Below are 22805 nucleotides of genomic sequence, written 5' to 3'. Positions count from 1 at the left end.
GCTAAGAGGAGAATGGCCTTTTAAACCAGAGATTTAGGGCAACAGATGGCCTCTGGGGTCCCAAGGGTCTAGGCTTGATTATACTTCTCAATATAACAATTAAAGAAGTAAGTACTAGCCAGGGGTGGTGGCACACACCTTTAATCTCAGCACTAAGGGAGGCAGGTGGATTGATGTGCGTTCAAGGCCAGCCTGGTTTACATAGCTAGTCCAGAATAGCCAAGGCAACCTTGTCTGGAAACAAAACAACAACAAAAGAGCCAAAAGAAAAAAAAGACATTTAATCCATGCACACATTAGAAAGAAGAATAGGAAAAAAGGGGGGTTCTAGGGAAACCCCAAGTCTAGCTTTGGGGAACTGACATGAACTTTAGTTTTAAAAAGAGGAAGAACTGTGACAGGGAACCAGGATGGGTGCTGAAGCTAATAGCACAGTCTAGCTGTGGTCTTGTTGATCACTGTCTTGTTTCTATTCAGCAAGGTATTCCCAAGAAGTCCTTTGCTGGAGTGGACATCCAGTTTCTCAGGAGATCACTCCTGCTCCGTGATACAGCATTGTCCTCGTGGGGCTCTGCTGTTCCTGGATTCCGAGGTGACTGCCAGTTTAGGGTAGTAATTGTTCCTGGGATCTCTCTCTGGCAGCCTCTCCTTTATCTGGTCCTTGAGATGTCCATTGAAAGACTTCAGATGATAACAACATAGAAGATAGAGTTTGTTACATAAAAGTAGGAGGTACTCTTAAGGGTAAGAGTGGCCAGTAGCCTAGGAGATCATTGAGAAACAGAGTACTTTCATGGGGTGTCCATGCCCCAAACCCAAGGGGACTATTATGGGGGAAAAAATAAAAACATTCTCATGGGAAGTGGACAAAGCCAAGCGGACCATTCTGCTGACTTCCATTTTTAGGCAGGCTTTATGCTATTTCTTAAATTGTCTTAAACAGACAACTTCCTGGGAGCGAATCTTCCTATCTAGGTGATTAATGGGTGCGGCTAGACTAAACCTCAAGGGAGAGGGCGAGAATACATCTTGGTTTTTTGTCAGAGTCTCTTCCTAGATTGTAATCTTTCATTCTTCCTGACAGTTCAGGAAGCCCAGTCTCTCCCCAGGGGCAGAGATACAATTCAGACCTTATCCTTTTGACCAGTAACCAAAGTTTTTTCAGTTTTAGGTCCTAGCTCTGCGAGGAAGTGTGCATGGTAATAGTGTCCCTCCTCCAAGACCTTCACAAGCCACCAATATCTGACTAGTTTAGGAGTTTTCAGGAGAACTAGACTTAGACATTGTAAAAAGAGGCGGTCTAAGAGGCCTTCGGTACTGTTTCTTGTCTTTGTGCCTTCAGCCTCGAGGGAGTGAGATAGGCTAGGGCTTGCTAACTCCTAGGGAGACATTCCTTGAGCATTTAACATGACTTTGTGCAGAGAAAGCTGTTGCCCAATGTAAAAGATACACATACAAAATGAATCACAGATGGCAGGCTTCCGTCCTGTTTTGAGTTACATCATTGGCCCAAGGAAAGAGTGAATGCTTTCTTAAAAATGCAGTTTTAAGCTGCATATCATAACCTCTTTGCTTCCACTATTTTTTCACATGCCAAAGGGCCATATCCAGGGTAGCACATCCTGAAACCCATCATACATATTAGCCAGAGGTGGTGGCTCATGCTGGAAATTCCAGCACTCAAGAGGCTGAAGCAAGAGGAACACTGTGCTTTTCAAGCTACCTTGGGCTGCTGTCAGCACAAATGATATACATTTGAGGCAGGTAGAGATTCAGAGACTCTTCCAACACTGTGGGCTATAGAGTTCGAGAAGAGACAGTAATGGAGTCAGACTGAGGGACCAGGAAGGGGAAAGATGCTGGGTGAAAACTTACCTGGTGATTACAGGCACCAAGATGGACAGGATGAGGCTGGAACTAAAGGTGATCACAGATCTCTGCAAACTCCAGTCGTTGTGGGAAAGTGCTACAGAAAGCCAACGGGTTCCAAACTCCTGGCTCATCTAAAGGGAAGGAGGGGAACCCCTTAAGAAATAGAGCTTTCTCCGAGAGAAATAATTGCTATCTTGCATTCACGTAGTAATGAAAAACATGCATTTGAATATGAATGTCAGGAAAGGAAGGTGATCATTAGGGGAATGAAAAAGCACAATAGACCTACCTAATTAGCAGGGGGAAAGGGGAATGAATAGCAATCTGGCCAAATTAGCAAAAACAGCTCCCAGGAAAAGGAGGAAACAGGGAAAATCATGAATAGTCATAAAGCAAGATGGAAGGAATCACGTCTATAACACACATTGTATGAAATATAAATGTTCAGAACTTTGACATAAGCTGTTCACCTGGTTCATAAAAGTTATTGCTATTCACAAGGAACAAGCTTAAAATGCTTTGTAAAAATCTTGAAAATAAAGAGATGCCAGTTTAAATGCATGCAACAAACAAAATGAAGGTGGCTCTATTAGTGTCTATAAAGGTAGAAGTTATTATTTAAAAAATTTTAATAGGAAAGGGGGTAGCTCTGAGGTAGAGTATTTACATGTGTGGAACCACGCAAGAAAAGATGGACTGTGAAGAGGAGGCATTCTCTTCTACTGCACATGTTAAAAGGTGTAATAATTAAAGTTCAGTATTAGAGAGAGAGAAAAAAAGAAGCCTTATTAAAGCACGCTTACAATGGGATATTTCAAATCAGCCAGAATTAAAGGAAAAGGTTAAAGAGCAAGCTGAGAAGGATGGGCCTGTGTACGGATAACCCTTGAACTCAGGAAGCTGAGCCAGGTGGATCATGAGCCTGAGGCTGCTCTGGACTCTCTCTTGAGCTATATTGTGCACATGTTCAGAAATTATAATGCTGTGTAGAAATTATTCAGGCACAGAATTATGGAAAGATTTTAGAAATCAGTTAGGTAAAGGATCACAAAAATGAAACAAAATACTCATTCGAGATTTTATACTGAAAATGTGATCACAAAATATAGTAAAATGTTAAAATAAATAACAAAAGATAAGCAAAAATGCTTTTTCTCCCCACGGATTATTACGTCCATTGATTGTGACAAGAAGCAATAGAAAATAAAAATAAAGTTCTACTTCTAAAATGTAGAGAACATGCTAAAAGCCATAATAATAGGAAAATATATTGACAAGGAATATATTTAAAGAATAAAAAGCCAACAATGAAGGAATTTACCATCCATCTTAAGAAATGAAGAAATAAGAGTTTGGTGGCCAGTATAAATCCAGAATTAAAGACAAACAAACAAAAGCGCTGATGCTTTAGAAAGACTAGGGCTGGGCATGGCGGTCCAGGCTGTCTTCCTACTTAGAGACAGAGCAAGAAGACTGGATATTCAAGACCCTGTCTCCAAATTAAAAGGGAAAAAACGGGGAACATAATTACCTGGAATGCATGAGTCTCTGGGTTCAGTCACTTGGAGTATTCAAAACAAAACAAAACAAAACAAAACAAAACAACATAGAGACTTCATGGTAAGGACTCAGAACAAAAATCAGGAGAAATGATGGCGGGATCTCATCAAATGGAAACATGAAAACACCAGAGGAACTTACTGCTTCTCAGAAATGGTGACTAATCCTATTTCAGAACCTTGAAGAAATACTTGTTAAAAATTAGCCATGAGTACGTTAGATCGGATGTTTAAAAAGCTCTCTGGCACAGTCCTCCTCAAGCAATGTAGGTAGAAGGCAAATTGGGAAACTGGCAGAACCTTGTTGAGAGCATGAGGCAGCTTTGGAGAGAAGCTGTGCAGACACCTTTGCTTCTCAGTACTGGGTAAAATTTTAAATCATTTTATGCATATCAAAGCCGACAAATATATAAAAGTGAGAGTCTAACAAATCAAGTTAATAACCAAGTGTTTATTAATCTAATAGACAATGCAAAGCTCTTTTTGGCATTAGAAAATCTGTTAACATAATAAGGTTAATAAATCAAAATAAAAAACATGATCTTATCAATAGATGATGGAAAAGCTTTAGATAAAATCTAGAGGCCGTTCTTTTTAAAATAAAATTAAGCCAAAACAAGAAAAAGCCATTTACATAAACATCATGGTGAAAATGATATTTGAAACATTGAGACAACAATCTAAAGAGGAGATACCAGGCTTTTTCATTTAAAATCGTAGCAGATAGATGATTCACCCAATCTCACAATTACTAATAAAATTATTTTGATATTTTGGTTTCTGCAATAAGAAAAGAAAAACAGTGTCTACATATTTTGGAAAAAGTTAAATCAGCAATTTTTTTTTCAATATGTGATTAAATGCTCACAAAAACATATGCCTGTAGAGTATAGAATCTGAAGTGCATTTTGGCCTATAAATGGATGCAATATAGACAAGATAACTACTATAATATAAAAGTTAGAAGTATAGACTTGAGATCCTGGTAACATGTGTTTGAGTCCTGGCTTGGCCCTCCGTTATCTATGTGGTGGTTTTTATCTTAGCCAAAGTGCTTGTTTGGGGTAACTACTTAATTTTTCTGTGCTTCAATTGTCTTTCTTTTGTGTTTTGTTTTGTCTTTGTTTCAAGTTTTATTTGTTCATTTTTGTTCTTAAAAATAACTTTCACCATATAGCTCAGGCTGGTCTTGAACTCAGTATATGAGTCAGCTTGACCTTGAACTCACAAGTCTGTCCCAACCTCTAGAGTGCTTGGATTAATAGGCATTTTCTTATGTGTAGCTTTTGAAAGCAAGTACAAATATGTGAACACCTAAAACACTGTCTGGTACATTTTATCTACTGTAATTATTGAGAGACCATGGTAATTGTTAAGTGATCACTGGCTACATTTGGACGTAAAAAATGGTGCCGCCATAATGGCAACTAGCAGTATAGAACTCTTGGAAAGAAGTTTTATGGGAATGACGTGGAGCCTGATAGGAAGGTCTTCATCAAATATGGCTGTACAACAAAGAGCTGAGTGGCTAGGAGGATAGTGATGGGGAGGGAGAGGGGGAGAAAAATGTCAGTCTGAAAAAAAGCACTTCTCACCAAATGAATTCACAAAAGTGAAAGCCACTGAATGGTACCCCAGTGGGTCTGGACTATTTTAAATCCAAGTAAGTGGTTTTAAAATTCATTTGGAAGAAGGAGAGTCTGAAATTAGCCCCCAAAACATATGTAAAAAGTGAACAAGGAGACTAAAGTGGCCTTGTGTATTCTATCTACTATAGTATGAAGCACTGTATCACGTCGATGTGTTGTTGGTACAAAGAATAAGAAGCAGATCAGTGTAGTAGAGTTAAATTTTAGAAATAGAGCCTAGTATATAGGGAAACTTAACACAAAACAAAAAAAAAATCTAATTCAGCGGGATTTGATAAATGGTGCTGGCACAACTGGTTATCCATCTGGAAGAATATAAAATTGGACCCATATCTCTCAACATATTCAAAAATAAATTAAGATGGATTAAAGACAAATGTGAAAAAAAAAGCATTAAAAATTCTAGAAGTTAATTTGAGAGTCGGGGTAACCCGTGGCTTGGGCCATGGGTAGGAGAAAGCCTCCAATGCAGTGGCTTAAACACCTAAAGGAATTATAGCCTCGCCAATAAGCTGAAAGGCAAATGGTCCGAGGCTCAAAGCTGCCACCTGGGAACCACGATCCTACCATCTTTTCTGCTCTGCCATTCTTAGCACGAGGCTCTCGCCCTGTGGATGCCTAAGCGGTTGCCGTAGTTTCAGATTCCTGCAGAAACCAGAGCGAAGGCAAAGGTCCGGGGCTTGTTCTGAGCGTTGAGCTGTTCGTCTTGACACCCCGGAGACTTTTTGTAGCGACTCCCTCCTTTTCAGAGCTCTGCCAAGTCTTCTTCCTTAGCTCCAGGAAAAGAAGAAACGTTTTATTTTATTTTTTTTGTCCCATGGCTCTTATAACAGAGCTGGCCAGGAGAGAGTGATTGTTAGTCTATACAGCCTGTTCAGGGACTCCCTGTCTCCCCCCAAATTAGAGGGCGCTCTTTCAGCAGAGGAAAATATGCTTCAATGATGATATTTATTCGAAACCATCTGCATATAAACTATAACACCCACAAATAAAACCACTACAGTAAAGAAGACAGGTTTCTGACCTATTCTGTATAACAGGGTTTGAGAGATGGCTCAGTATTGAGACCACTCGTTCCTGCAGAAGACCTGGGTTCAATTCCCAGCACTCACACGGTAGCTCCCAACCATTTGGAACTCCAGTTCCTGGCAACCCAGTGCCCTCTTCTGACCTCAGGAAACACCAGGCAAGCAAACAGTACACCAACATGGATGTGGACGAAACACTTGTGCTCATTAAAAAATAAATATGAATCTTTGTGCTTAGAAGAAAGGGCAAAGAAACAACACTGACAAAGAAGTGAGTCCCAAGCGGCGCCATCCAAAACTTGGTTCAAGGGCATGTGTAAAAGAATATGAAATATATCCAATAAAATTTTATTTACACAATCCCCGATAGCAACGTTTGGGATTTTGAGAGTCCCTGGGAGAAAGAGGAGATAACAGCATATTGACAGTGGTTGAGTTAGGAGTCTGGGACTTTGAGGGAGGACACCTCCAGTCTTAAATCTCCAAAGGCCAAAGGCAGAAAATAATCTCTGCTCTGGAAGTCGTTGAGTCTGAGAGTAGGAGGCAAGAAGCACCCCCAGACACAGAGCTGAACAGAACTTTGTTTGTGGCAGGAGCCGGCATAAAGACGATACAGTTACACACGCACGCACGTGAAAGCACGCCTGCACGAACATCTTTATCGGTTCCTCTGCTTCCTATGTCTGCTGTGAGACAAGGTCTCACACTGTAGCCCAGGCTGTCTTGGATTTTACCCTGTAGCCCAGGCTGCCCTCAAACACACAGCAATCCTTTAGATCCAACCCCTTAAGTACTGGGATCACAGACACTCACCGCCAAGCCTGGCTTAGTTTAGCTTTTTAGATTTAGCCAGTCTCTACCCCCCTCCCCCCAGTGCTAAGGGGAATTTTAATCCTTCAGATACGTAATTTTGTCTAAAACTTTTTTCTTCGTTCCTTCTTTTGAACTTCCGTATTGTTCTCAGCATTGTCTCGTGTTCCATTGCCTGCCTTTTTTCTCTCTACATAGACTTTCATAGCTGAGAAAGCTTTACCACTCACTACAAATTTCCTACAAGTGAGGAAATCTGAGACCCAGACCTGTCACAGTGCTCACAAAGACAATAGCTGCTGAGTTCCTGGGATAAGTAGGGTGGTTTCAAACCAGGTGTGTTTTTTTTTTGTTTTGTTTTGTTTTGTTTGTTTGTTTTTTTTTGTTTGTTTGCTCTTTTTTTTAATTCCTACTACAAAACTACATTAAAAAGCTAGGTATGTTCTGGGTTATATTGAAATAGGCGGAATGTCTTGGGTTACAAAAAGACTAAAGATACAAGAAATCTTGATGAATTAGACTTCAAAATAAAATAGTCCTGCTTACAAATAATACCTTTAAGGAAATGAAAGTGCAACCTAAAGCTGCAGTCAGTGGAAAAAAATAATTTCTGTGTGCATACAAAGAACTTGCTTATAGGATAGATAAAAGAGTGCCTATAAATCATTTATAAGGAAGCCTCTAAAAGAATCGTTACCTAAAATGTATAGAGATGTCTAATGTATAGGAGAGGGGGTGCTAAGCATCATTAGCCACCAAAGGGATAGAGATTAGAGGTAGCCTGGGGTACTCTAGCTCATCCTCCAGAACTGCTGGAATTAAGAAGAACAAGTTCGGTTGTGGTAGGTAGTCAGTGATTCTTACACTTTGAAGGTAGAGGTAAGATGATCAGAAATTCCATGTTAGCCCAGGAAATATAGTGAGAACATGTGCCCCCCCCCAAAAAAAAGTCTCCATCTGTTACATAGGAGGGAACCAACTCTTCTGACATGTGTGCTGTGGCACGCCTACCTGCACACACACACACAAACATACACAATTGGCTGCGACTGCTTGGAAAGGGTAATAATTGGCGGTGTCACTTCAGGGCGAGTGTGGAACAATGTCGCTCTCCTACCCTGCTGATGGAGAGTGAAACGTAAATTGGCACAGCCACTTTGGAAACTGGCAATTTCTTGCAGGCAGTTAAAAATAACTCCCCCTTCTACAATCCAGGAATTCATCTCCCAAGTATTTACTTGAAACAAATGAAAACATGTGTTTGTATGTACCATGTTTGTAATGGGCCCAGAGGAAGATCACAGGTGGACAAATGCCAACGAGTGCAGTATAATCGCTCAACTGAACATGACCCAACAGTACCAAGGAATGACATGTGACATGTGCCAACATGGAAGGGTCTCAGGAACATTCTGCTAATCAAAAGGATCCAGAATCCATGCCACATGGTGCCATTAATGTGGCTCAAAGAACACACAGGGGTGATCTGTAAGAGGCAAGAGAGTGCTTGTCCGTTGGTGGTTGACAGGGCGTGGAAGAATGGGTTCTGTGCAGTGGTGCCATGTTTGATTTGGGCTTGGGCTGTGTGCGTTTCTCACAGCACAGACAGTGTTATGCTCTGGGTTGATGAGTTTTACTGTGTATGAAACTTTCTTAAACAGTAATCTCAAAGCTAAACCAAAAGTAGACATGGTCAAACAGGGGTAATTGAATGTGGCACTTTTGGGGCTCATAGTTTTCCTCTCATCCAGTTTCAGGAAGGGTGAGATTCCATTTGGTACTGTGTGCAGTCACGTGGTCTCGCTGAGCCATAACCACAATCCTCACTTAAAAACAACCTCAAAGCTCCACAAAGCTCTGTGGAGTAGAAGCATTTTGCACATTACAGTAATAACACACTTGACATGTCCCAGATTAGGCTTCGAGAATTAAGAGGTGGTGGAACTTCAGTGGGAATGTTTCCTCAGTTTCCTACTAGTGGGTGAAGGGAGATGATTGTCACAGTATTACTCAAATGATAAATAATGTTTAAGTGCTTCTGTGTAGAGCTATGTTCCAGATAGATGAAAATAATTGAATTCAAATTTCTTAAAATGTAGGACAGGAAGGTTATACATATAATTTTAGAATGTCACAAATAGCATTGGGCAGATATAAAAATAGTATTAATAAGTCCTTTGATTAAAATCCTAATTATGTGGGGCTGCCAAGATGGCTCAGTGGGTAAAGTCACTTGCTGCCAAATCTGAAGGTGTGAGTTTGATCGCTGGGACACACATGGTGGAAAGAGAGAACGGGGGCCTTTAAGCTGTCTTCGGACCTCCACCTGCGCACCCACTCCATGCCCACGTTGTGACACACATGTACACTGGTGTATGCAGTCACACGCACAAATATATAAACAGAAGTTAAGAAAATAATATCTATGTCTCTCTGAACCATTTTAACTCTGGCTTTGGAAATAAAGTGGAAAAAATACTTCTCATATTCTTCTTACTTATATTTTGTTTATTTGTATATTTTTAGAGTCTGAAAATATATTAAGCTTTCAGACATACTGGCAATTGTCAGAGGAAGAAGATTCAAGAGCCAAGAGGAAAAATGCTTTTAATTTTAAAGACTGAAATTTGGTTTAGTCTTGGATGCCATTATAGTGAATAATGGGAACTGGTCCTAGACTTCAAAAGAAATATGAGCATATGGTCTTACCATTTAGCACTTAATGCCGCTATGAATTTCCAGTTAGACCCCAAACTTTTCATTTCCCAGTGTTCTCCCTCACCTCTGTCATCAGACAAAAACGAAAGGAATCCAGGCCCTGTCTCGTGTTTTCTGTTACACCGGGGGCTGAGGAAATTTAGCTTGGTGTGTGTGTGTGTTTGTGTGTGTGTGTGTGTCTCTGTGTGTGTCTCTGTGTGTGTGTGTGTGTCAAAAATTGGGTTTTATAAAAAGAGACAAAAACCTGAGGCATTAATCAGATCTACTAGGCTAATTACTGCAACTCCAAAGTTTATTACTTTTAAATATTAACTGCTTGAAATGATTCATTTGGAGATCAAATGATTAATCCTTCTCCCTAGCTATAAATGTCAGCGGCGGGATTAAAGGATTTAGATGGTCATGCTTACTCAACCTTAAATTTCTCTACTAAAGACACCAGTTAAGTAGCCCTGGTTTATCACTGTTTCATGTTAGTGTTCCCTCTTAGCTCCTTCTTTTAGCTCCTCTACCTACCCGATTGTTAACTCATTTTGGCTAAGTAGGCAAGCTCTTCTTTCAGGCTTGGCGGTCAAGCAGCTTTGTAGATTACTTACCAGAAGGTGTGAGGAGATAGAGGTAGTTTAGAGCCCGCCTTGGGACACAGTGGGAGTAATCCATTCCCCTGCCTTGGCCTTTATGGGTCTGATGTCTTGAGCCCACAGCTTACCGCTAAACCTGTATCTGGTTCCTTGCCATGTTGCCAATTTTGGAGACGGAATGTGGAGCACTGTGATGCCGCTTCAGTCACAATTATTAAACACCTGCTGCTTCCTGCCGAACCCCGTGCCTATGGAGACCAGCACCTCCCACGGCCTGCCTATCAGATACCAGAAGATAGGTTGTAGGGGTATTATCATTTCAGGGTCTTGGGTTGTTCTAATGGCATTATTCATAAGTAAAAAGCAAAATCATTTTCAGAATGCCTTCTGCTAAAAGAAGTATTTGAGCACTGCTGTGTTTGCAGATGGCTGCTAAAATCGGTTTTGCAACGTCGAGTGCATAACCCCTTCACGAAGACTGAGAGTTGTTCTTTCTTTAAAGTCAGGGAACTCAAAACCTAGGTTTTCTATTTGTTCCACCCCACCTTCCATTCACTATTCAGGTTAGTCCCCTCTCCTGGAAGTCCCACAGATCTAATCTTGAAAAAAAAAAAGTGACATCCTTTAACATTCCCTCTTATCCTGAGTTCTCTTCTTGATGAAGTACCAGGGGTGTTTGCATTCTGACCCACCCACCTCAGCAAATCCACCTTGGTGATCACCTTGAATTTCTGTGGACAGAGGGACCACCCATAGCTGCATTCAAGATGATTGTAGAGGGGACAGCCTACTCAATGCTCTCGACCTTCCTAAGGCTTCGATCCTTCAATACACTTCCTCATGTTACGGTGACACCCCCTCCCACCATGAACTTATTTTTTTTGCTACTTCATAATGGTACTTTTGCTACTGTTATGAATTGTAATGTAAATATCTTACATGCAGGTTATCTGATATGCAACCCCCTTTGAAAGGGTCATTTGACCGCCAAAGGGTCATTTGACCCTTTGAGAAATGCTGCTGCAGAGATTTTCATTAGACTGGTGATTGTAGTAATAATAATTGTGGGGCACAGAGGTCACTGTCGGTGTTCTCTGGAAACTCCAGATTATCAGTGTGGAGGAGAAAGATATGCCATTTTCCTTCATCCAGAGTGGCATAGAGAGTACTTCTCTACCAACATGGCACAGTTGGATGGGTGATGTTCAATGCTGGCTTGCCTGAAAAACTTGAAAATCACATGTGATACTGGTCAAGTCAGCTGTGACATATCTGTGAGGATATATGTTCCCAGAGAAGAGTAACTGAGAGAGGAAGATTAACTGACAATGCCCTTGATGGGCAGCACCACCATCCCCCAGGCTGATGGCCCAGTGGGATAAAAGGAGAAAAAGAAGAATGCTGGTTAATTGTTGACATTCCTCTCTTGTCTGCTTCCTGGCCCTACCTGGCATAAGCTGCTCTCTTTTTCCATGAGAGACGGATTGCCCTGAAACTATGAGCTGAAGTAAATAGATAAATAATAAGCTCCATACTTTTAAATTGTTTCTGTCAGGTACTTGGTCACTGTGGTGATAGAATATTGAAAAATAAGGGCTGGAGAGATGGCTCAGTGGTTAAGAGCATGTGTCATTTCCCTGGGGTGGGGGGACGACCTGAATTTGATTCCCTGGACCCTTACTGGGTGGCTCTCAACTACCTCTCATTTCAGCATCTATTGATCCAACACCCCTTTCTTGCCTTTGTGAATACTGCACTCACTTGTATACACACACTGAAAATTAAAAAAAAAAATCTTAAATAAAGAAAGAAACAAATCGTTTGAAACTGTAGGGCTATAGCTCAGTGATAGAGCACTTTCTAAACATGCTTGAAGCTCCAGGGTTCAACTCCCAATATCAAAATAAAATAAGATTTTGTGGCATATTTGAGAATAGGCATTCTATCAACAAGTGGCGCATTTGACATAAGAAAGGTAAAGCATAAAGTAGGGAAAATGATCTTTGTGTGTGTGTGTGTGTGTGTGTGTGTGTTTCTATTACTGTGTTATCATCTTACATTTTGTGAACACACTAGAAAATGGAGTCCAAGTTAGCGGGTGCACATGTTGATTCTACCATTACCTAATAGAAGACTGTAATTTTGAACTGCTGGAAGAGTATCACTCCATGCCTGAGAACAAATGAACCCATAAGAGCCAAGGGAGAAATAATACAATAGAGGGGTAGATCATTTTATTTTGCTGTCATGTTTATACTGATCAGTCTGTCCATTTTTCATATCTGACTTATGGTTATTACTTTGGAAAATGGATTTTTTTTGTCGTTTAAGATAATCCAGCAGGGGTAGGGGGTGCATGCCTGTAATCCCAGCACTCAGGGAGGCAGAGGCAGGTGGATTACTGTGAGTTCAAGGTCAGCCTGATCTACAGAGCAATTCCAGGATAGCCAAGGCTACACATAGAAACCTTGTCTCAAAAAGCCAAAACAAAACAAAACAAAATGAAACAAAACCAGATGATCCACGTGTGAAGAAGGAAAACATACACACGCCTTCATGTTTTTAAAGCAGGAAGAAGTCTTGAAACACAGCTTTTTCTAGAGGAGGTGGCTTTGAATATTAAAAAAAATGTTTTGAATTTTTCATTTGTTTTTAGTTTTTGAGATAGTAATTTTGGGGAAAAAAACCCATCAAACCTATTTTGGTTTGTTGTTCTCTGTTTTGTTGTTTGTTTGTAGACCCTTCTAAATGGACCATCATAAGTTATTTATGTTTCCTCCTCTTTATTCATGCTTTAAAAAAAAAAAAAACAAGCACATTTATGTCTGTTGGTTCTCTCTTTCCTCGCTTCCCAAAGGGTAATCATGCCATACACACTATTGTGCAACTGACACTTTCAACTTGAAAATAAAAATATATATGCATGGCTTTCCTCCAGATCTGAAGATATAAGTCCAAATTTCTGCTTTAAGTTAGCCATGCAATGTTCCATAGCAAATGTATGCATCTCACCCAGGCAATCACTCTCTGGTAAACATTTGTTTGGGTTATTTAAGTTTTTGCGTGCATGCTAAAATTTTCTTTTAACTGTTTCTTTTTGTGTACATTGTGAAGCGACTTTGTGTAGCAAGTTGTTATTGAGATAAATCATCTGACGGAAGAGTTTGTAATTTCAGTAGGAAGGCATTTTCGAGACAAAGGGATATAGAATGAATAGGGTGTCATGGCATGCCCATGGAAGAAACAATTTTCAACAAAGAGCTGTGGTTCTGGATTTTCCTTTTGCAGTCATTACCAATGACCTATATTCCAAAGACTCACTGCATATTTTAGACCGTGCTTAGAGTGTGCTACGCTAGGGAGGAAACTGATAGCAATGAGTGGTGGTGGGGATGCGAACTTAGGACCCTCAGGCGCTGAAGATGGGAGTAAGAGTGCATCTTGTGTGGAGAGCATCTGGCAGATGTTCAGCAGAGCAAGCATCTGGCCACGCTGTGGCTCAGCAACTTCTCTCCTCGTTATAAATCCGGGAGAAATGAAGACATACAAACCCCAAACCTTGTGTACAAACATTCCTAGTGGTATTTTCATAGTACCCTTCAAGTAGGAACAACTCAAGTGCCCACTGAGTGATGAGTGGATATATGAAAGATGATGTACAAGTACATTGTAAAATCCAGATAGAAGAAGGAATGAATTTCGGATGCAGTCTAAAATATTTTTTGTCTTTGTTTTAATTTTTTCCGAAATTTGCATTTATTTATTTATTTATTTAGAGATTTATTTACTTATTATTTATACAGTGTTCTGCCTGTATGTATGCCTGCAGGCCAGAAGTGGGGACCCAGAGCTTATTATAGATGGTTGTGAGCCACCATGTGGTTGCTGGGAATTGAACTCAGGACCTTTGGAAGAACAGCCAGTGTTCTTAATCTCCGAGTTGTTTTATTTACATATTTATTTGTTTTTGTTTGTTTATGTTTGTGTGTGGTGTGCATAAGCATACATGTGCTAAGGTGTGAGTGTGGACACTTTGTCAGAGGACAACTTGTGGGATTGGTTCTCTCCTATACCACTTCGGGGTGCACTGATGGAACTCAGGTCAAGCTTGGGGCACGTGCCTTTAATCCTGAGCCATCTCAAAAGCCACATTTGAACTTGAAAAATATGGTGCTTGGTGAAGCTAGCCAATCACAGAAGGGCACACACCGTAAGATCTTCTCTGAGATGTCTCACATCAGCATATGTACAGATAGAAGTTCATCAGTGGCTACTGAGGGATAGCAAAGGGAGGATGCTGGCAGAAAATGTAAGATAGCTCATAATTATGGGATCTTTTATGGTGATAATAAAATCATTCAAAAATTGTGTTCATATTTGCAGGAGTCTGTGAATCTCCTAAAATGTATTGAATTGTTCACCTTAAATGCATGCATTGCATGAGCTGAGAATTATATCTCCCCAGAGCTGCTTACTCATATAGCTCAATTGCTTGATGCTTCTAGCATGCATGAAGCCCTGAGTTCAGTACCCACTACCATATAAAATTCAGTGTAGCATTGCACAGCTGTAATGCAGGCGTTCGGAAAGAGTAAGGCAGGAGGATCCAGGTTCAAGGCACTTGTAGTGGGAGGATTTTCCTCCCTGACCCAAGCCCCTGGGATAACTTGACTCATAAGACTCAAGATAATCATTTACAAATGGCTAGGCCATGTAGTTAGGCTCTTCTCTGTATATCTCATAACTTAATAACCCATTTATATTAATCTACATTCTGCCACATGGCTGGCTACCTGGGCTTAGGTACATGCAGTCTGTCTCCTACTTCCTGCCTCAGCTATATGCCATAGGTTTTTTTAAATTGACAGGTGTTGCATCCATATAATACACAAGATATTTCTTCTACAGTCACTCTCAGTATGGAATTGTGATGAGTGCCAGGCTAACCTAGGCTATAAGATACCACAAAATAAACATATAAATAAGTGGATAGATAGATAGACAGACAGAGTAAGAGAGAGAGATAAGCAAGCAAGGAAAGAGAGAGAGAGTGTGTGTGTGTGTACCACTTGTTCTCATAGTATTTTAAAATGTCATTTTTAGGAAAGTTCCTGATCTGACTAGGTTCTAGGTATTTCAAAAGATAGGAAGACAGGCTGTATAGCTAACCCATTTTCCTGATTCCCCTTTTTTATTTAAGGCATAACTGCTATGCTGCCATATTTGAAGTCTTTATTCTTAAACCATCCTGTCTACTTTAACACATATCCCAATTTCTTTTGTTTGTTTGTTTTTAAGTATAAACTTATTTTAAAGTGATGCAGCCTACCTTAGTTGTATTTATTCAATTTTTTTCTGTAAAGATTTTTCAGTTTATGAGTATCATAAAACAGAATTGGCTAATCTCATCCAAGCTAATGTTGCATTTTAATCACAGTGCATTCTGCCCTCAGGTACACTTTGTTCTTACTACAATTTATTGTTTTGGTCCCATTTCAAATTGTAATGGGCAGATCTGCTACTGGCCCTGCTGATCAAGGTTACCAAAATTCAATGGGCAGCAGATAAAAATAAATACTTATTTGCCAGTTTTAGACAAGCAATTAATATAAAGACTGTGAAGGGCAAAAAGAGAAGTTAAATTAATGGTGTCAGAACTACTGCAAAGAACATAAGGCTAATCAGTTGTTGTTACATGAAGCTGAAGCTAATTCTCCGCACATCCTTCAGGTGTTTATTTTTTCACAGAATTATCTTAGTTGGCTTCATATGTGTCTGCTTCTCTGTGCGCCCCCACTCCTTCCCTAAGACAAAGCCAGGTCCCTACCAGCTGTCTCTTCTCTCAGCCAGGAACCTTCCTTCTCTCCATCTCCTCTGTATTTGTCAAAACTGCATGTGTTTCTTATTAAGGATAGCCTGTCTTACAAACATCACTAGGTCATGGGAAATAATCTGATAGACTAATTACTCTGGTTTAATGGTTAGTTCTTCCCATCACATTTATGCAGAGGGTCCTAAATACCAGGAATGCCTAGCCGAAAAAGAAGAACCAATAGCAGTAGAATCTGAAGAGTAGAAGCAGGTCTCTGGTGGAGCGTTTTTGTTTGTTTGTTTGTTTGTTTGTTTGCAATGATGGCAGACTACTTAAGTAAACACTAGCTTTGCTGGTGGAGTGGCTATTTGCAAATGATTTGAAAATGAGTACTTAAGTTCTATGTTCCTCTATAATTATTATGTTCACCAGTATATTTTAAGGGATTTCTCATATTTACATAAACCACCCTTCCCCTTCTTTAATGCTAGGTATATATCTTGTACCATTCAAACGATAAGCAAATGTTACACTACTGAGCACATCTCTGGTCCAGAGACCATCACCTAGCTCAAGGCATGAACACCCTAACAGACATAGGAAAAAAAAATGGTAGGAAAGAGATCCTAGCAGAACTCGTGGGTGGTGTTAACGTAGGTGCATGCGAAGTCCAGTTCACTGCCCTTCCAGAAGCAAAAATAAACTTTTTAGTTCAGTGGAAGAAATCCAGCAGCGATTTCTGGACTTGTGTTTGCTCTAGAGTTTAAACTTTAGAACTGTCCCTAAAGAGATTTGAGTTATTACGAGTCACTGACTGCAGAGGGTGAAATAGTTCTGGTTCGGTTGTATGTTTTTCCATGAGGCTCATGTGTGGGATATTTAGCTGCAAAGCCAGCTATGTTCACATACCTGAAGAGCAATTAAGGACTGCAGAGTTCTGCTTTCTTTCCATGTAGATTTCACATCAAGGTGGCAGTGGGTGATAAGTCATTAAATTGGACAATGTTTCAAGTTATGGTTCAGGAAGTATAGAATTCTGTTGTTTTGTTGTTGTTGTTCTGGAATATAGATATTTCCCAAGATAGGAGAGAGATTGGGAGGATATGGTCATGTATTTCCCCGACCCCTGGTTCTAAAATTTACTTTGTACTCTAATTTGTAATATCAGTATGTTTAATGGCAATACTTGAGTGTTTTAGAGCCCCACTTCAAAAGTAACCAGTAAATAACAGTAAGGAAATTCTTCCATAGCACATCCATTTCCTCTCTGCCTGGCATCAACCATGTTTTTATTGACTTTCATAGGTAAAGTCCATGTGAATTCTTTACAAATACAGACAATTCCGTATTACCCCATGAGCTTGCCTACCTTCACCAGGCTGTGGAGAGGAAACTTTCCTTTTTCTCCTCTCCTTCCCCCCCCCCCACACATGCTGATTTGATTCCAATGCTTATTCACATCTCTCTGATAAGCACAGTTTGATTTCTAGCTAATTGCAGCAGCCGATTTTCATTATTTATGAGTGTCATTGTCAGATTCATTCGGAAGTCTGAGTGAGATAAAGCTGATTCCAACTTGTGATATGACCACAGCAGTAAAACAATTAGCCACACTAGTTTAAATGTGCTGGGCCTGAAGGGGGCTAATATCTTTACAACCAAATATTTACTATATTGTGTCTTATGTTTGATTTATTTCCTAGAAGATTCAACATGCCATTTTATCACAAATAATTTATAAGTACCCTCCCTTAAAAATATAATGTAGGTTTCTCATAACAGCAAATTAACTTTAAAATATTCATGTAGATCTGTAAGATGGAAGTGGGAAAATTAAGACCATGAGTCAAATAAATACTTAATATTCATAAAAGATTTGCTAAAGAAGTTGTGTTTAAATCAGTCTTTGCCCTACTACTCTTCTTGGTATGTGTCTGATTCTGGGCCCGCATTTGGGACCCTCTCACATAGGCAAGACGTAAAACTGGGAGAGGCTTATGCATGTACTCTACAGACAACCATATTTCAAATTCTTCATATCCATAGTGTCATAAAAGACTGAAATTTCAAAAGCAAATACAAGATGGGAAGCATCATTAATACGAGCAGTCTTTCTGAAGTGTCACCTAATTTAAACACTTTTGCTTTAAGTGATTGCAGTGTCATGAGTTTTATTATGCTCAATTTATTAGTAAAGGCTTGCAGAGTTCACAGCCATTTATTTTCAGGGAGCTTGATTGTGTCATTAATTTTTAAAAACGTATCACTCCCACTTTCTTTTCAGAGTGCACTGTACTTGAAAAACGTGGTCTGCTTTGGTCAATACAGATGTTTCCAGGTGTTTCTTAAGTCAAAATATCTAGAAAGTCATAGATATGCAAAGCATGGTGCCAATTTTCAAGGTATTATATGACTGAGTGTTGAATTACAGACATGTACATACATACACCCAGGCGTATACATACAGGAAGATGTTCACTTGCATATACACACATACATACGTACCCAGGCATACACATATACACACATAAAGATATGTATCTATCCACACATACATGGATACACACACATACGCATGTATGCACACATACTGCTCACAGACATTCAAGCAAACCCTCACACGCATGCACACATGTCTACACGCATGCACAGACATGTTTAGATTGCTTTCTGAGTTAAGGTGGGAAGATACAATTAAAATGTCCAAGCTCCTGTTCCTACTTAACCAATAACTTCTTCCAGATGTAAACTTTCATTTCACCCGAAGAAGTGACACATACATGGGAAAATATCCCATAGTTTAGGACCAAAACCAGGACAGATGGCCATTTCTGTTGCTTCACCATCTGCTAAGCCAAATTCTCCCATCAGAAACGAATTCTTCCCTCCGTGTTGAGTTTTCATGGTCAAGCCACGAATCCATCTCTGGAGGTGCCTGTGGGTTTAAGTTGACAGAAGGGACCTGAGCTGAAGCCTCCTTCCAGCCCACTGGGCCTCCTCCCTTCCCATAATTCCATCCACTTGTCCGTATGCCGTGCAAAGCTGGTGTAAACAGCTGGTGCTGAGAGGGGTAAAGCCTGGACAATTGAGTGTTTCTTTCAGGGAGGTTTTCTTTTTGAAAGAAAAAAAAAAAAAAAGAAAGAAATTAAAGCCCAGGAATCATATACTCACTAGTTGTTATCTCTCTTTCCCCCTAATTAGGACAGAATTTTACCCTAAGGCAGTTAGGAGTGTGTGAATCCGCAACTCGAAGAGGAGTGGCATTCTGTGCGGAAATGGGGCTCCCTCACAGAGGTTACTCCATCAGTGCAGGGTCAGATGCTGATACGGAAAACGAAGCAGTGATGTCCCCAGAGCATGCCATGAGACTTTGGGGCAGGGGGGTCAAATCGGGCCGCAGTTCCTGCCTGTCAAGCCGGTCCAACTCAGCCCTCACCCTGACAGACACGGAGCACGAGAGCAAGTCGGACAGTGATAGCGGTAAGTTGCTCTCTTTACTATGTTGGCATTTAGCGCTTCTGTGTTCTGGTTGACTGTGATTCATGTTTTCCTTCCATGCTTTCTCTTTCTTTCTTTTCTTTTTGTGTTAATGTAATAGAGCCCAAGAAAATACTATCAATACTTGATGTCAAATTATTAAATTGTGCAAAAGGTGTTTGGTACATTAGATGTAGTTTTGAAAAATAGTTTGTGTACGGGATTGGGGGGGGGTGATGAAGTCACCTGTTACCTTCTGTGGAATAGGAAAACAGTGTTGATAAAGTTTTCCTGGAGCCAGGCTGCAATCAAAGATGTCTTTGTAGATTTCTCCTGAAGATATCCCAAAGAAGTTGCTGAATCTTAGAATGGGTGAATGAGCACACAGAATAGTTTATTAACAGGGCTCAAGTGATTGAAGAACAAATTTGATCATGCTTTAAACTTACTAGCTGATGAGGGCAGTTGAAATCTTGGTAAAGAGTGGGATGTGCCCTTTGATGTCCTTGGGAACTGGATCACTGTGCAATTAAATCCACGTATAAAAAAATTGGATTTAAGAATGTCTAAATAGCAGCTTTACATGGTCTTAAAAATGTCATTATAAATTGCTGGAACTTTTATCCTGCTGCCAGTGTGGGGTAATAATATAAAAAGATAATTTATATGCAATAATTAATTGAAAAGAAAACTTAATTTTTTAGTCATCACTGCTCCTAAGAAGAATTTGAACATCAGCACAAACACAGAGACAGTTAAAAAAAAAAAACTCTCTTCCTTTTATTATTAGGACTTTGCTTTTCCTGCAGTCTGTTATTAATGTGGTGTCTATCTGATGCATCCAACAGCAAAGAGAAAATTAAAACAGAAGAGTTGCATGGTATTGAAAAAAAAGATGATTGTTTATTAATAATATTTCACCTTTATTACTTATTGAGCAGCTTTGTCAGCTTTTGCTTTTTAACAGGAGAGCAGATCTGTGGTTAGTTTTCAGTTTCAGCTAAGACATAGTATGACTTGGTGCTCCCTACTGCTCGCAAGGCATTTCCTTGCTATTCCTGGGGTGGAAAAAGTTTAATTCAAATCACTGGAAACAATTTATTTTATGTAGAATATTGTAACGCATTAAACCAAAGTCAATGTAACTTACCAATAGGCACCCTGGATCTTCATGGTGGAAATATGAGTTCTTGATGGCGTCTGGCTTTATTCCAGTCCCCAGTAGGAAACAAGGATGGCTCTTTTTCACACAATGAGCCTTAGAATCATGCTGCCAATATTTCTCCCAGCCAGTTTATTCACCTCAGGACAGTCTGCATTTACATCAGTGCTCATGGTGGATTCAGAAGTCACTAACCTTAAGTTCTTACAGTTTGGAATAAATATTGCTTCATGTTCTTTACATGATAGTCCTTGAGCAATTACAGATATATCTTTAGATATTCCATTTGTCCTCTTATTTTCATAACCACACAACAAAAAATACGTAAAAGAAAGAAGGAGAATGCATGTAGATAATAATATATTGGTTCCTATAATCTTCACTATATACCATCTGTATCTCTACTAAATGCTTCACATTGAATCAATTTATCTTTTTTCTCTCCAAATCTTTGTAGCATAACTTTTTAGTTTCATATTAGCAAATTATGTTTTAATTTTATTATTTGTAACTATGCATCATGACAAATTTCTAAACATGTGCCATTCCCTCCTTCCTTCCCTTGGCAAACATGATGGCAAACCTCATAAACTTTAGTTCTCAGTTTGCAATTTCCAACTGGTTGTGAGGATGTGAGAAAAAGATGTGATTATCTCAGATGCTGCCCGGCTGCCTTTCTTTGCATTGGTATCATTAGCTAGAGGAGAATGGGTTTCTTTGACATGCTCACAGACCATTTGCTTAGAAAGAAAATAAGGAAAAGTTGCATCCTTCATTCCCTTCTGTGGCAGTGAGGGGACAGCATCCAGAGCCTTGCCTTGAAACTCTGGATGTTTGGGCAGCATTTGGTGAGAGCAGAGAAGAAAGTGTCAAAGGCAATATTTCTTAAGTTGGGCAGTTGATGGCTTAAACTGGTGTTTACTCTTTCCTCAAGATTTGGTTGTGATTATTTTTTGAAACAATATTTAAAGGTCTGAGAATCTTCCTTTGAGGAAGGAAACAGGAGGGAATGAATTGATACTATTGATATGAATGCTGGGCATTTCATGTGTTTCATATGTGTATCCATAATAATATTTTAGATTCATTTATTTGTCTGGAAATTTCCATGATTCCTCAGAAGGAGCAAAAATTCATTAATTACATTTACCTGTAAGGAAGCAAGTTTTCTCAGGTATGAGATAGACCTTAGAACCGTGGACTGTGAAATCAAACAAGGGTGATACAGACTTTTGTTCCTGTTATGAAAATTATGCTTTTTTTTCTCCTTGGCTACTTGAAGGTAAGAATTACAATTTGCAATCACATACAGGTCCTTTAAAGTTTTTTTTTATTATTTTTTTCATGTGTATGGATATTTTGCATGCATGTATGTCTGCGGACCATGTGTGCGCCTGGCACCAGTGGAGGACAGAAGAGGGCATCAGATTCCCTGGAAGTGGATCTACAGATGGTTGTGAGTCACCGTGTGGGTGCTGGGAATCAAACCTGGGACTTCTGGAAGAGCAGCCAGTGCTCTTAACTGCAGAGGCATCTCTCTAGCCCTAGACAATAAATAATATTTATAAATAATATCCTCAAAACTATATTTTTAAAAAAAACTTTCATTACTCTCTTTAGTCAAATATTTCTAACATAAAATTAAAAAAAAAACAACTCAATTCTGCTCTCCTCAGGTATTCTAATTTACTCTAACTTTGACAAAATATCCATCTTCCAGTTACATTTCATCGATTCCTCAAGTTGTTATCTAATTTTATACATTTCTGTACTGGCTTGAGCTGTCAGGCAAAGTTCCAGTTTGTGTGTGTGTGTGTGCTGCTCTACAATATGAAGATTAAAACAAGAAAGACTTAAGGATAATAATGAATCAGAACGACACCAACTGAGGACCCAGACACAGCTGTATTTTCATTGAGTTGAACATTGGAGTTTGCACTGCCTGTTGTCATTGTTGGAAATATTGTGAATGAGGCTGTTTTCCCCAGGAAAAGACGCTGCCCAACATCTGTACAACTCTGCAAGCTGAATGCCTGATGTTCTAGTGTAACTTCAAAGGAAAGCTTAGTCACTGAAGGGGAGCAGATTTCATTTCTTTGTTGGCAAAGAGGCCAACAGTTCACATTATGAGGGGCTA

At 39.6% G+C, this 22805-nt stretch overlaps 1 protein-coding gene across 1 annotated transcript in view; it reads left to right on the top strand.

Annotated features, from left to right (window-relative positions):
* Positions 1-22805, top strand: part of Tenm3 (teneurin transmembrane protein 3) — a 436338-nt gene that overhangs the window by 6365 nt on the left and 407168 nt on the right. Inside the window, exon 2 of the mRNA XM_055593562.1 lies at positions 19231-19509. Coding sequence (XP_055449537.1) covers positions 19231-19509 — 279 coding nt within the window. The remainder of the gene's footprint in view (positions 1-19230; positions 19510-22805) is intronic.

This window comes from Psammomys obesus, unplaced genomic scaffold (assembly GCF_907164565.1).
Source record: "Psammomys obesus unplaced genomic scaffold, mPsaObe1.curated_primary_1811, whole genome shotgun sequence".
Lineage (NCBI taxonomy): Eukaryota > Metazoa > Chordata > Mammalia > Rodentia > Muridae > Psammomys > Psammomys obesus.
The sequence above is the reverse complement of the archived record's forward strand: the minus strand, read 5'-3'. Positions and strand labels throughout refer to the sequence as shown.